This window comes from Gossypium hirsutum, chromosome D04 (genome assembly GCF_007990345.1).
Source record: "Gossypium hirsutum isolate 1008001.06 chromosome D04, Gossypium_hirsutum_v2.1, whole genome shotgun sequence".
Lineage (NCBI taxonomy): Eukaryota > Viridiplantae > Streptophyta > Magnoliopsida > Malvales > Malvaceae > Gossypium > Gossypium hirsutum.
In genome coordinates, this window is record NC_053440.1 from 3,065,184 (window position 1) to 3,078,843 (window position 13,660).

Below are 13,660 nucleotides of genomic sequence, written 5' to 3' on the forward strand. Positions count from 1 at the left end.
AATGAAGAGTAAGAAGATATAAAATAGTGTAGAGATGGGAAGAATGAACTGGTAGCCATTGACTTTGAATATGGATGTGTTGCAAGCTTCTTTTGAACTTTGATTTAATGTGTAGCTATGCACACGATTTCATTTCCTTTGATTTGAATACTTTTCAAATCTTTTTTGAAAATTTTCATCTATTTTAATGATCGTATAACATTGTTGGACGTGGGTACTTAAAAAAAAGTTAAAAAAGAGATTGAGCATTGTAAAATACCGTTATTTATGCAGCATTGTTTTATATACTAAGTTTAGGGTATTTGATTTAACCTATATTTCCCTAAAAAATCTCATTATTTACTTATATTTGAATATCAATGTAAAAATATAATGCTCGAAATTTGATTAATACATGGTTTTAATTTAGGGTTTAATTGTTTTAATTTAAATCCAATTAATTGTATATGAACAAAATTCCTCTATCCTTATTTAAGCTATCTACTCTTAACCTGACGCATGCATTACATTATACATTATTCATAGCCAAATTTGCCCTTAAGTTACCTTTTTGCCTTTAACTGTTCTTCTAGCTACTCATACACCCCCCCAAAAAAAAAACGAAGTCCAAAGAGCTATTGCTTGTTGAGAAAAAGAGACAATGGAGAACTTTTTCTTTCGTGGTCTCCATCACAAGTTGCTCCTGCAATTTTTCAGAGTTTATCAAATAAGCTTTATACGAGGTTGCAATTTCCATGGCAATCTTGATTTGCTTGCTTCTTCTGTGGTAGAGATTAAATAAAAATAATAGATTTTAAAAATAAAATTTCTCAACAGGTCGAGAAATCGATTCACATATCTTCAAATGAATTTAATCAAATAATAATGAAAATGGCTACCCATAAAATAATAGTGAGAAAGTGCATTTAAAAACTTGTTGCTAGTGTCACAGGATTAAAATTTTAGTCTATCAAACTGATCTTAAACAATTTCTTGAGTTCAAATTTGTCTAAATTAATCTAACACTTAAAAAATGAAAAATCTTATAAAAATTCTCTAGGATACCGAAAGCAAAAACAAACTCGAAAAAAGAAAGAAGTTACAAACAGAAAAATTATATAAAAATAAAGTAACTCAAGAATGAAGTGATTAAAAATGAAAATGGAGGACTCCGTTTATAGTTGAACTCCTCTATATCTAATGGTACAAATCAAATTACATCAATGACGATGATTAATTTTCATCTACAATAAAAAAGTCTTAAGAGATTTAAATCCTATACATACTTACCTTTAAGATTTACAATAATTATACTAATAAAATATAATTTTATCTTGATGTAGAACTCTTAATACCTCATTAGGGACGTCATCGTAAACTTATAAGCCTATTTTCCATCTTAAATTCGACTTAGCCAAATAGTCAACATTAGATTGTCTTATCTAAGAATATACCTAATCAACCATCGTCCTTTAGTTCTTATAATCTATTGAACTTTTCTGAACTCCATAATTCTTGAATCCTCTAACACACTGACATAGAGAGCTCTAACCACCTCCAAATAAGATGATACGATAATCAATATATAATAAACAAAATACAATATATTTTATTCGTAATTAAATATTATTTAGGATTAGAAACTAATTTTGGTATAAATTCAAATTTTGGTACATACATTACAAAATTTTCTAAGTTAATAAAATATACGGGGCCTTACCTATATTTCTAAATATCTAAAGATTTTTCAAAATTTATAAGGCTTTACCAAAATTTCTAAAGATTTATCAATGCTTTTAAGGGTATATTGATAATTCTAAATATTTCTTTAGAGTACTCATACTCAAAGTCAACATTTTGATATAACAAAATTTGAAAGGACTCACCAAAATTTCAAGGATTCACCAAAATATTTATAGCACGTTTAGTTCACTGGAATGAAATAAATGCTGTAATGGAATAATCATTCTATAAGAATGAAATAAGATTGTAATGGAATTTAATAGGCATAACAGTGGGTATATTGAATGAAATAGAATTAGTATTGTAACAGTATTTATGAGTTTGGATGAGAAGAATAGATATCTAATAAAGAAAAACTCGAATGACGAACATGCCCTTTAACATTTTTAATTCATTTTTACATTAATTTAATATTAAAGAATAATATTTTCTATAAAAACAAATATAAAATATTTAAAATTTTAAAATATTTTATATTGAATTATATTAAAAGATTTTTTTATATATTTTGGTGGGACCTCTTCTGTTCATTTGCTTGTGTGATATATCAAACCAAAAAGACACTAGTTAATTGATAATTATGTAACAAAAAATGACATTTTAATAATTTGAATTTAACAGAAAATTTTAACAATGTTGCTAATTCTTAAAAATTTATGTCAATATTTTAATTAAAATAAAATATATAGACTAACTAATAATATTAAAAAAATTAAAATATAAAAATTAAAATTAAAATTTGAGTTTAATTATAGAGACTAAAATTAAAAATTTACCATCATTACATATTCTAAAAAAGTAAAAGCTATAATAAATTATGTTAAAAATTAAAATAGAGAGATTTTAATATTCAAATTTTAGCATAAAATAAGAAGTAAATTAATATAATTAGAAAAAAATTGTGTATTTAGAATGACTATGATATTATACAAATTGAGGTATAAAAAATAAATTTGAAATTCAGGCATATTATAGGGATTAAAATAGAAATTAAACCCTTCTCATAAAATCTCAAAACAAAAAGCTTTGTGTTTATTTTGACAGGGGTCGTAAAAGGAACGCCTTTTATATGAGATATAAAAACCCTAATTAACCAAACTTGAGCTCTTTTTTTAAGAAATTTCCCCCAAATCCTAAACCCTTACATTCATATCCCTTTTCTATTTATCTGATGGCGACGGCGCGTGAGGAGGGGAACCCCTACGACGGCGCACAAGGAGCAGGAGGAAAATTCAAAAAACGGCCGTTTCGGAGAACAACAAAAACTACGCCATACGATCGACCACCGACCTCAATAAGAAACCCCAGCGGTTCCAGCAATGAAAATGGTTGGTTATCGAAATTGGTGGATCCAGCGCGGAGGCTTATTACTTCCAGTGCTCACAGGCTCTTCGCCTCCGTCTTTACGAAGCGCCTCCCTCCTCCGCCACCTCCTACACCGCAACTGCTGGACTCTGGTTAGTTTCTCCTCGCTTCTCTTTTATTGATTCCCAAATTAAAATACAGGGAGCAAGTAAAAAAAATAATTTTGGAGCATTTTTGTGAAAATTGGTTTTGTTGGGTTGCTTTTATTATTGGGGTTTGGAGTGGTACTTTATAGTATCTAGTTAGGGAATTTTTTGTTTCTGGTATAGAAAAAATTTTAGGAGTTAGGGTTTTACTTATTCGACTTGAAAGTCCAAGTAGAAGAAATTGTTTCTTACGGATAATAATTTTCTCTATAGCAGTTATAATTATGCTGTTGTTATTGAAATGAAAACAGTTCCTTCCACTGTTTTCTTTTTGGTGTAAAATATTTTTTATTAGTTGATATATGCTTCGTTTAAAATGAAGAATTACTCCCTAGAATACGAATATAGATTAAAAACATTCCCCGATTACGCAATGTTGCTTGTAGCGTGAAATTAATGCGTACTGGAAAAATATGTTAATGAACTATAGACAGGAACATATGAAATATGCTTAACCATGTACAGTGTTTTACTTCTATTCCTTCAAGTTAATGATCAGGATTTGCTAACAAGGAATAAGCTATAAATAGGATATTACTATATAATCTTTTTATGATTTTTTAATTATTTCAGGCATGTTGGAAGTTTAAATTACGGTAAAGTAGTTTTTTTTTTGGTGATGTTGATTATATAATAATCTTGTCAGAGACTAATCGGGAACCAACGGAGAATCAACTGGACACAACTTCAACAGTAAGTATTAGTTAAACCTTGATGTTTTTAGCCTCCTGATAGCTTTATTAATGTATCTCTGTGTAATTTGTTTCTTTTTTATATTTTTAAACATATTTTGCCTGAAAAATGAAAACCTGTTGATTTTCAAACTTTGAACATATAGAACTAGAATAATTTCTTTCTTCCTTATAATTATGTGTAGAAAATCTCATATGGTAGTATTATCTTCGCTGGGTGCCAAAATCTAAGAGTACAGTACTTCCAAATTGCATTCAGGAAGTTGAATTTTAAAGAAGGGTCTGGATTTCAGATTTTAGTCTAAATGGTTTGATGATTGCATAAAAGAATGACTATTTTCAAATGCATGGATTTATTGGTTCACTGCTTAAGGATAAATTTGATGTACCTATGTGAAATAGGGAATCTAAAATCCATCTTTTTATACTCTCTCAAACGCATAAGTGGGATTGATCCCTAACTAATTCTTATGTATTGTGTGCACATAGCCTCCTAAATTTTCATAACTAACCAAATCCAAATCCAGTTTCTAAAATTATGCTCTCAAACATAGCATCAAAATTGTATTTCGATGTAGAGGAAATTTTCAATTTATGTCAGTTTGGAAAGCTGGATGTTATACAATATTCTAGTATATGGTTATATTTGGAATCAAGTCTTGAAAAAAATCGATAGGATTCGGTCAAGGTCTTGGCCCTATTTAATCGGAAAACTCTTGGTTTTTTGAGCATACAAAGACAAAGAAGCCATTGTAGTGCTGACTTTGAACATATAGAACTACAATATCTTCTTTGTATATGTAGAAAATGCTATGTGGTTGTATTATCTTTACTTTGGGTGCAATAGTCTAATAATGCAGTACTTCCTGGTTGCATTTGGCAAGTTGAATGTTAAAGAAGGGATCTAGATTTCAAGTTGTAATATAAATTGCTTGATGGATTGCATAAAAGCATGACTGACTTGATTGTTTCACATGCATGGACTTGTTGCTTCTCTGCTTAGGGATAAGTTGAAGTGGATATATGTGAACTAAGGAATACAAAATTATTCTTATACCCTCTCAAATACATAGATGTATTGGATCGTTAATTAATTTTTATGGATTGCAAGCATTTATCTTCATAATTTACTATAACGAACTAAGTCAAATCCACTTTCTTAAATTATGTTTAAAAAATAATGTTCTATACTTGTATTTTATACTTTGTTTGAACCAATGAAATCTATTTGTTCGTATTTTTCCATGTAACATTTTCTTCTCTATTCCCCAAAGCACTGTGCATGAAACTGAGAGCTTTTATATTCTTTTTAAAACTGACATTTTTTTCTTGGTTTGTTACATTTTACTTAGAGCAATATTACATTCACCCACATGCACTAAATCTTTGGGACAGACTTTGCCCTTAATTCTCATGTTACCTTTATTCACTGTTAACTGCAGATGCTGCTTTCAGGCAATGTATCTGTCCCTTTGTTTTATGATTTTTTTATGTACTTATATATAACATTCCCCCTATGCAATTTTCTCTTTGATGAACCCAACGTATATGCTTTATTGTTTTATATGCATTTTTCCACTAAGGTTCCTCCTGTTGTGCAAGGAGACATCATAGAATGCGAGAATCCCACTAATCATTCCGGTAAAGGTGGAGTTGCTGAACTCGAGGAAATTTTAAAGCAGAAGACTTTTACCAGGCAAGATGATCTGAACTTTTATTGTGTTGATGTTAAGTTAAAATGCATGGTTATTTGTGCTATTTTGCTTTAAGGGAACTTTGCTAAATTAATTTGGCTTGCTTGTGATAATTTACCTTTTGTATTTGTTTGTGTGCTTCTATGCTTTAGGATTCTGTAGTTCCTATTTCTTCCAGTTTCCATTAACTGGAAGAGGGGCTGAGAGCATGAGTTGGATTGAATCACTTCAATTTGCAAATTCTTGTTATACTTGCAACCTTTGTAGTTGATTGTTGTGCTATCTATTTTCCAATCTGTAGATGCTGTTGTAATGCTTTATGATTTTCCTTCATTGCTTCAGCTTGATGCTATAGATGATGAATATTATTAATCTGTTTCAGATCCGAAATTGATCTTTTGACAAGTTTACTACGTTCCAGAACAGTTGATATTACTGGTGGTAATGAAGAAAAGAGGTCTGAAATGATCTCAGTGGTATCACATGACAAGAAAGAAGATTTTCTGGAGAGCCCAGTTAGAGAAAATGGCACTGAGAACCATCTTATTTTAACACCTGTTGCCAGATCAACTGTAAGGAAAAGCTTCTTTCCTTCATTTTGCGTTCCTCAAATGTTCTTTACTCTGCATAATTTTAATTTTATACACACACACACACAAAAAAAACTCACATGGTTATGCAGGTTCCTGATGAGGATGTTGCTTCACCTGCTGAGCTTGCAAAAGCTTACATGGGCAGTAGGCCTTCAAAGGTATCCACATCAATGCATGGATTACAAAATCAAGTGCCTAGGAGAGATTTATCTTCACCGAGCAATAAAATCTTTCCTTCTAAGTCTTCCATTACGTCACTTGTGCCAAGATCTTCTGGCCATGTTGGGAGTCTTGGAAACGGTTTCATGACCCCAAGATCACAGGGCAGGTCTGCGATATATAGTATGGCACGAACACCTTATTCCAGGGTTAACTCATCAACTCTCATCAAGGTTGATGTGCTTGACAATCTTCTCCCTTGTATTTTTGCTTGTTTATCATTTGTCTTATTCTAGTTGTTTACTCATTCCGTAGAGTGTTGGCACTGATAGTGATGCTTTTGGTGGACCTTTATCGTCATCTCAGGGTACATGGGAGCACAATAGAATTTCTGGCTCCGGGCAGGGGGTACTGATTCAGGATCCTATCTCTCTTTCAGGATTTCTCTATCTAGAGAATTATCATTAAATGGGTATGTTTCTTTCCTTCTCAGGTTTTAAGCAGGAGTTCAGTATTAGACAATGATATAGGATCAGTTGGCCCAATTCGGCGGATTCGTCAAAAATCAAGTCTCCTTTCTTCAAGAAACTTGACTTTACCTGCTTCTGCTGCCCCTCTATCTGCGCATGTGGTTGGCACTAGTTCAGCTGGTTTAGATACTCTAGCTGAGACTGGGGGTAACAGCAGTCCTGGCACAAGTTTTACCACTGTTCCGTCCAAGTCCAGTCAGATGGCTTCAAAAATATTCCAGCAACTGGAAATGTTGGTCTCCCCAGGGGAAAAATCACCCTCTATGCTGTCACCATCTATGCTATGTGGGCAGGCTCGTAAAAGCCTTGTGAATGTAGATTCTTCAAAATTTCTGGAGAACGTGCATGATTCAAGTAAGGTGAGTGGTTCTCGCTTTGTATTGACTGATTTTCAAGACTCTGTGTCTAACAAGAATGATAAGGTTAAAAAAAATGTCTCAACGTTGGTTTCTCTCTCTGACAAGCAAGTTCCTGCGGTAAATGGTGTAGATAGTAATAGTTTAATGAAGGATAATAAGCCTAGTGTTAGAGCTGCTGATTCCAGTGGTATCAAGTCTGTCGTACAGTTATCTCAGGAAAAGAGTCAGGCTTTTCAGATAAGTGCACATGAGGTAATTGGTAAACTGAAAATTTTTGTCATGTCATATTCTGCTATGAGTTTTTGGTGATATTAGAGCAATTGTTAATAATCTAAATTCCTTAGTTTGCATATCAAGTGCTATATATTTTATTTAAAATTCCAAATGATAAGGATCTATCATGCCTACTTGCTACATTCATGGGTTATAGATTAAGGGAATACCAGCTTTGATTGATAACACTCTACCCTTGCATTGATACTTACCTCATAAAGGACCTATGATTAATAATATATGGAACTTGTCTTAAGCCTCTATAAATTAGTAGGATTTCTGTCTTATTTTATAACTAAAATTGTCCCCTAAAATACAAGTTAGATAGTATTTTATTCTTGTAGAATAAGAAACTAAAATTAAGGATTTTAATTGTAATAAAGTACTTGCTAAATAAATTTTAATTAGGAATATTACTAAAACCAACATGTTTGTTTTCTTTCATTTTTAACGTCTTTGATTTCTTGGCAAAGGCAACCAAAGCATTACTTCTGATTAGGAGAGCATGATTAGAAGCTTCACTGTTTTGTTCTGTTTTTTCCTTTTTGGTTTATATGCTGTTTCGGTTAATGCTTATGGTCTCTGTCACAGGATTATCTGGATCTGGATGATGGTCACTATTCTATTGGAGCCACACCTGCTAGATTTGGTGAATGGAGGGAGAAGTCAGATAATTCTGTTAACGGAAGTAAGCGTGCTGCTTCTGAAGCTGTTGTAGAGAAGCCTTCTATATTTTCTGAAGTTATGCCTATATCAAGTGCTGCAGTCAATCGAAATCCTGGAATGAGAACATCTAATGGATCTCCAGTTGTTGAAAAGAATTCCAGTATTACTTTTCCAGTAGTACAGGTGGCAAACTCATCTATGCAGTCAGCGTTTTTGGGATCTCAGTCAACTCAAGCAGCCAAAAAAGATGCTTTCTCTACAGAATCAAATGCTCCTCCTATGGTTAGCATTGGGGAGAAAGTTGCACCAGTGCAGTTAGATGCTGCTGTTACCACATTTGGCTTTGCCTCTAGAAATGTTGGTGAGGTTTTAACTATTACTGGATCTTCAGGTGTTAAGCTTGCCAAAAGTTCAGACCAAGAACTAGATTTCTCAAGCAGGTTGGTGTATATCTGTTAATCAACTTCTCTTGTTTGGAAGGCTTTTTACTTGGGTCTTCTCTTCCCCTTTCTTTCTTTCTTTCTTTCTTTCTTTCTATACCTCCAATGTAGGATTGTTTATAGGATTACTAATAGTGGGTCAAATGTCTTAGACTATTGGTTAGTTGATTGGAAGGGAGTAAAAGAATTCCCTACCATGTTCGGGTTTCTTATAACAGGATGGGAGGGGATTTAGGGGTGAATCTAACCCTTGCCTGTAGAATCACTGATAGTGGGGTGAATGGTGTAGATTAGTGGTTAGTTGATGGAAAGGGAGTTTAGGTTACATGGCTAACCTCCTAGATAGTAGATATCAAGTGTGGGTTTATTTGTTGGTCCATTTGATGATATTAGTTTTGCGTAGTGTGGTTAGGATAGTATGTTACAAAAGGTTAATTGAAATTCCAATTTTTGTGCCTAAAGTTAAAAAATTCAATTTGGCACTTGAAAGTTGGCATCCATCTCATGGTGTCAAGGTGTCCTCCAAGGTGTGCCTATGCCTTAGCACCAGACAACAATAGCTCTCTGGCCTTTTAGCTTGAGTTATGATCAAGCTGTGCCTGATGTTCCTAGGTGTGTGTTTTCTTTTTTTTTTTTTGTAAGGTGATAGGCATAGAGAAAGCCTGCCTGTTTGAAGTTCTCTTTAATTCCTGTCATTTTAAACTTTTTAATTAGATGTATCTTTACTAGTAAGAAAGGAGATGGTGTCGAACTCTTTTCTTCTCAGTATTTAAGTATTCAACAATAGACATGGGATCATAAGGAAACCATACATATTGGCCAATAAAAATAATTGGGTGTTTTGTAGATTAACTGAACCACTCTTTAGAGTTCCTTATTATAATTATTTTTTCACTAGTCACTTGCCCCTTTCATTTTGCTAACAATCTCAAAAATGCTTCTTCTCAATACTATGATTGATCAGTGCATATGGTTTCTTGTATGTTATTCTTTAAAACTTTGCTGCTTTATATTCTATAGCCAGCTGTTGTTTGGTATCTCTGGTCACTTCACCTCTTTCTCTTTGCTAATAATCACAAAAGCACCTTCTCAATAAGTTGATTTATCAGTATATATATGTCTGTGTGCCCATGCGTATGTGATTTCCCTTAAACAATATTCTTTAAATGCTTTGTTGCTTTACGTTCAGCTTCGCGACTACTGCTCCTGGTGTAACCAATCACTTGTCAGAAAAAACTGATAGAGGAAGCACTATGAATGGGATCTTTAGGACACCTGAAACTGCACTCACCTCTGCTGTTTCAACATCTAACTTCAAGTTTGGTGCCTCAGCAGATTGTTCTGCTGTAAATAATGGGTCTTTTTCTTCTAGTTCGTTTTCATTCTCTTCACCAGTGCCTTATCTAGTCCCAAGTAATGGTCGAAGTTCATCCAGTGCAACTGCCAACAATAATGACTCTCCTGCTACTGCCACCACTTCTGCAAGTGCAACTGTGAATCCCACTATATGCCATACCAGCATCCCCTCTGTGGAGACTTCAATCCCTTCCTTTACAGCTTCACCTGTTTTCAAGTTTTCATCCTCTGGGGACCCATCAACTTCACGGGAAGCAACCAAATCTAAGACCCAGGATACAAGTCTTGGCAATGTAGGGATTTTCCCTTGCAGTAGTACGTTTGCTTTTACTTGCTCTGGAAGTAGTGCTGTGAGCAGCACTACTGGTACAACAGCTGTATTCACAAGCTCTGGAAATAGCAGTTTCAGTGGTACATGTTCCACCATTACAAACTCTGGAAGTGGCTTTTTCAGCAGCACATTTACCACAGTGATGGGCACAGGCAGTAGTATATTTGGCAGTTCATCTTCAACTACAAGCACATGCAGTAGCATTTTTGGTGGTACATCTTTGCCAGTAGCTGGTACTGGAAATAGTACTTTTTCCACTAAATCTGCAATCACGGGCTCTGGAAGCAACATCTTTGGATTTGGTGCTCCAGCTGCACCCACATCTACTGCACTGACTCAGGGTTTAAATCCTTTTAATGCTGTTGATACCCAAGCATCTGCAGCAGGAACTGGCATTGGTTCCTCAACCCATAGCACACCTATTCAGTTCTCTTCATCTGCATCATCTCCATCCTTTGGATTGGGTGGGAATGCAACCTTCTCCTCTGGCACTTCAATTTTTGGGTCATCAGCATCAGTGGCTAAACCTTTTAGTTCAGGTGCAAGTTTTGGAACAAGTTCTTCCTCTTCAGAAACTAACTCTCTGAGCTCTAGCAGTGGCATTGCTGCTGGTGCATTTGGTTCCAATTGGCAAGCCCCCAAGACACTCACATTTGGGTCATCATCGGGATTTTCCTTTGGATCATCAACTTCTGTTAGTGCTCCTAGCAGCGCACCTACTATCTTTGGGTCATCCACCGGTGCCTCCTCAAGTTCCATATTTTCATTCACTTCGGCTGCAGCTGCTACTCCATCACAGCCTGTGTTTGGTAACACTAGTCCTGGCTTGGTGTTTGGGTCAACACCCTCTAGTAATAATGATCAAATGGAAGATAGTATGGCAGAGGACACAGTTCAGGCTTCACCGACTGTTGTGACATTTAGTCAACAGCCAATCTCATCACCTGCTTCTGGGTTTGTTTTTGGTGCATCAAACCCATCAGGAGCAGGTTCTGTCCAATTTGGAGGCCAAACAAGCATTGGCGCACCACAGAATCCATCTCCATTTCTGGCTTCTGGTAGTGTTGAATTTGGTGCTGGAGGGAGCTTCTCATTGGGCACCGGTGGCAGTGATAAGTCTGCCAGAAAATTTGTGAAGGTCCGCAAGCAGCGAAGAGATAAGAGCTCCTGATAGTTGCTCATGGTTGATTGAATAACTTAATGTGAGTGAGATAAGAGCTGCTGATAGTTGCTGCATGTGGCAGCCATCTGAGATAGTTTGGTGCTGGTAGTGGCTTTGACTGGTAATTTCAAACTTTTAAAAATGGTGCTGTTTATGCTTGTTCCAGTTACAGTTTTCATCATTTCTTTGTGTTGCTGCCAGAAGGTCGTCACAATTTTGTATGTTCTTCCTAGTGAAATTTGAGACATTTGGAACTGTGTACTGCTTTTAGTGTTAATTAGCTGATAGTTTTTCAGGTTTTAGCAATTGTGCTTTCTACCATGTTTTTGTACCCTAATCATATGTAACATAAAAAAACTGTGGAAATGATTATGAATTTTTTATTTTTAGAGTCTCTTGTTTTCTTCAGAAGGTTTATTATTGTATCAAAATAATGAAGGGTTTTTTAAAGAAAATATGTCAACAACAGTAATGTCAGATCTACTTTTACGAGGAAAATCATAGGAAGGCTACAATGTAGAGGTCAGCAATCGTGATATGAGAAATGGATATCTATAATGAAAACTACTTATAGTAAACTTCTGTTTTCCATTATGCTTTTGCTGCGTTTTCCTTTTGACAAAGAGTCTGGCACTAGGCCACACAGAAGATTAAGGATTAACACCATCCACAATGGCAAGGTTTTTTTTTCTTTTTCCTTTTGGGGTACTGTTATGGGCATGCTACCAAAAGGAAATCTAGTAGGGGTACATGAGGAGAGTGAGCGAGTCATTAAATCGCCAGTTTGGTTTATGAGAGAGTTAAAGAAATTTAAGGATTAGACATTTCTAATCTGATGTAATAGAATTCTCCAAGTTGGTTATTGAATAATATTTTCCTCTCCAATTCTCTCTTCTCGTTCAGCCTGTTCTCTTTCTTTCTTTCTTACCTTTTTTCTTGTTTCTTTTCTCAAATCAAATTTCAAGTTCTCCTGGGTGTTGGTGCTCTCATTGAGGATAGTAATGGGAACTCGAGCAGAAAATCCGATCATCACTCATAGAAATGAAGCACATTGTTACGACGAGGTGATTAATCATTACTATCGGCGGTGATGTAACATCTTATACCCAACTCGATTGCCAGGTTCGGGTATCGAGTATCACAAAATTTGAGTCACAAATTCACCTTTCGAACTTATCTTAATTATAAATTTAGATTAGGAACCTAAGGATTTACTTGTACAATTTATTTCAAATCATGATAATTAGCATAATTCAAAGATTAACTTTCAATAAATCTCCTATTGTACAAGCACTTTAAGTTTTGCAATCAATTTGAGGTACTAGGCCTAATATTACACTCATTTTGACTTTAAACTTAATTCGCGCCCATATACTAATCCAACACTTGAGGCGTAGGCTTAAAGGGTGCTCTTTTTACGCATGAAACAACTTCAATGCTCAACACGTAAATTAAACGGGGTCTGGCTTGTCCAGAAAATCCTTGTTTCTGCATATAAGGTAGCATAATCGTAGCTTCAGAATGACTTCGTGAGATTCTAAACAATAGTGCATTGGAAATACTACATTTTCAGGGAAAAAAGAATAAAGGTACATAATTTAAACTCTTTGTGCGTTGTTGGGAACTCCACAGATTTTCTGGCGTGATCAACACCTTGCCTTTCTTGATTTCCATCGTTGCCTGACATACCCTCTGATTTAATTGTAAACATGCTCTTCCAAATAGCAATTCCTTCTGGAACTTGATCTTGTCCCGCTTCATCTTAGATTCTCATTTTACCTTCCCAGGTTTTGCCTTCTTAAGATAACCATATATGCATATATACGGTTCGGTGACTACTTTTGCTACTAGCAGACTTGCAATCGTCTACGCCATAATGGTAGATCTCTACCTTGATCCATTCATTTCACACTAGCTAAACATATGATTATCATATTACTCCGGGATTAACTTCTTTGACTTAACCCCTGCATAGACCTTCTCTCATGGAAAGCCCAATATAACATCTTTTTTTGTGATATTGAATATGAGATTTGGCTGATTTGTACACACCTCTCTCCCAATGTGAAATCATGTTTGCAAGATAGTCCCATGGGACTTTCCCACATCGGATCATCCTACTAAGGCACTCCCAATAGCAGATAGTTTCTAGCGAAATATTCTCTTTCTTAG

At 34.8% G+C, this 13,660-nt stretch overlaps 1 protein-coding gene across 11 annotated transcripts; it reads left to right on the plus strand.

Annotated features, from left to right (window-relative positions):
• The first annotated feature begins 2,792 nt into the window (after positions 1-2,792).
• LOC121216231 (nuclear pore complex protein NUP1) lies at positions 2,793-11,877 on the plus strand. 11 transcript variants are annotated; one of them, XM_041091671.1, is made up of 9 exons: positions 2,793-3,179; positions 3,880-3,926; positions 5,509-5,621; positions 6,002-6,191; positions 6,302-6,604; positions 6,687-6,779; positions 6,865-7,512; positions 8,125-8,639; positions 9,829-11,877. In XM_041091671.1, exons 1-9 carry the CDS (start codon positions 2,894-2,896, stop codon positions 11,495-11,497), a joined length of 3,864 nt encoding a protein of 1,287 aa, XP_040947605.1. In that variant the 5' UTR covers positions 2,793-2,893; the 3' UTR covers positions 11,498-11,877. The 11 variants fall into 11 exon arrangements, with proteins under 11 accessions (XP_040947605.1, XP_040947606.1, XP_040947607.1 ...); XM_041091672.1 differs by having other exon boundaries at positions 6,738-6,779; XM_041091673.1 differs by having other exon boundaries at positions 2,794-3,179; positions 6,865-7,260.
• Positions 11,878-13,660: the final 1,783 nt, after the last annotated feature.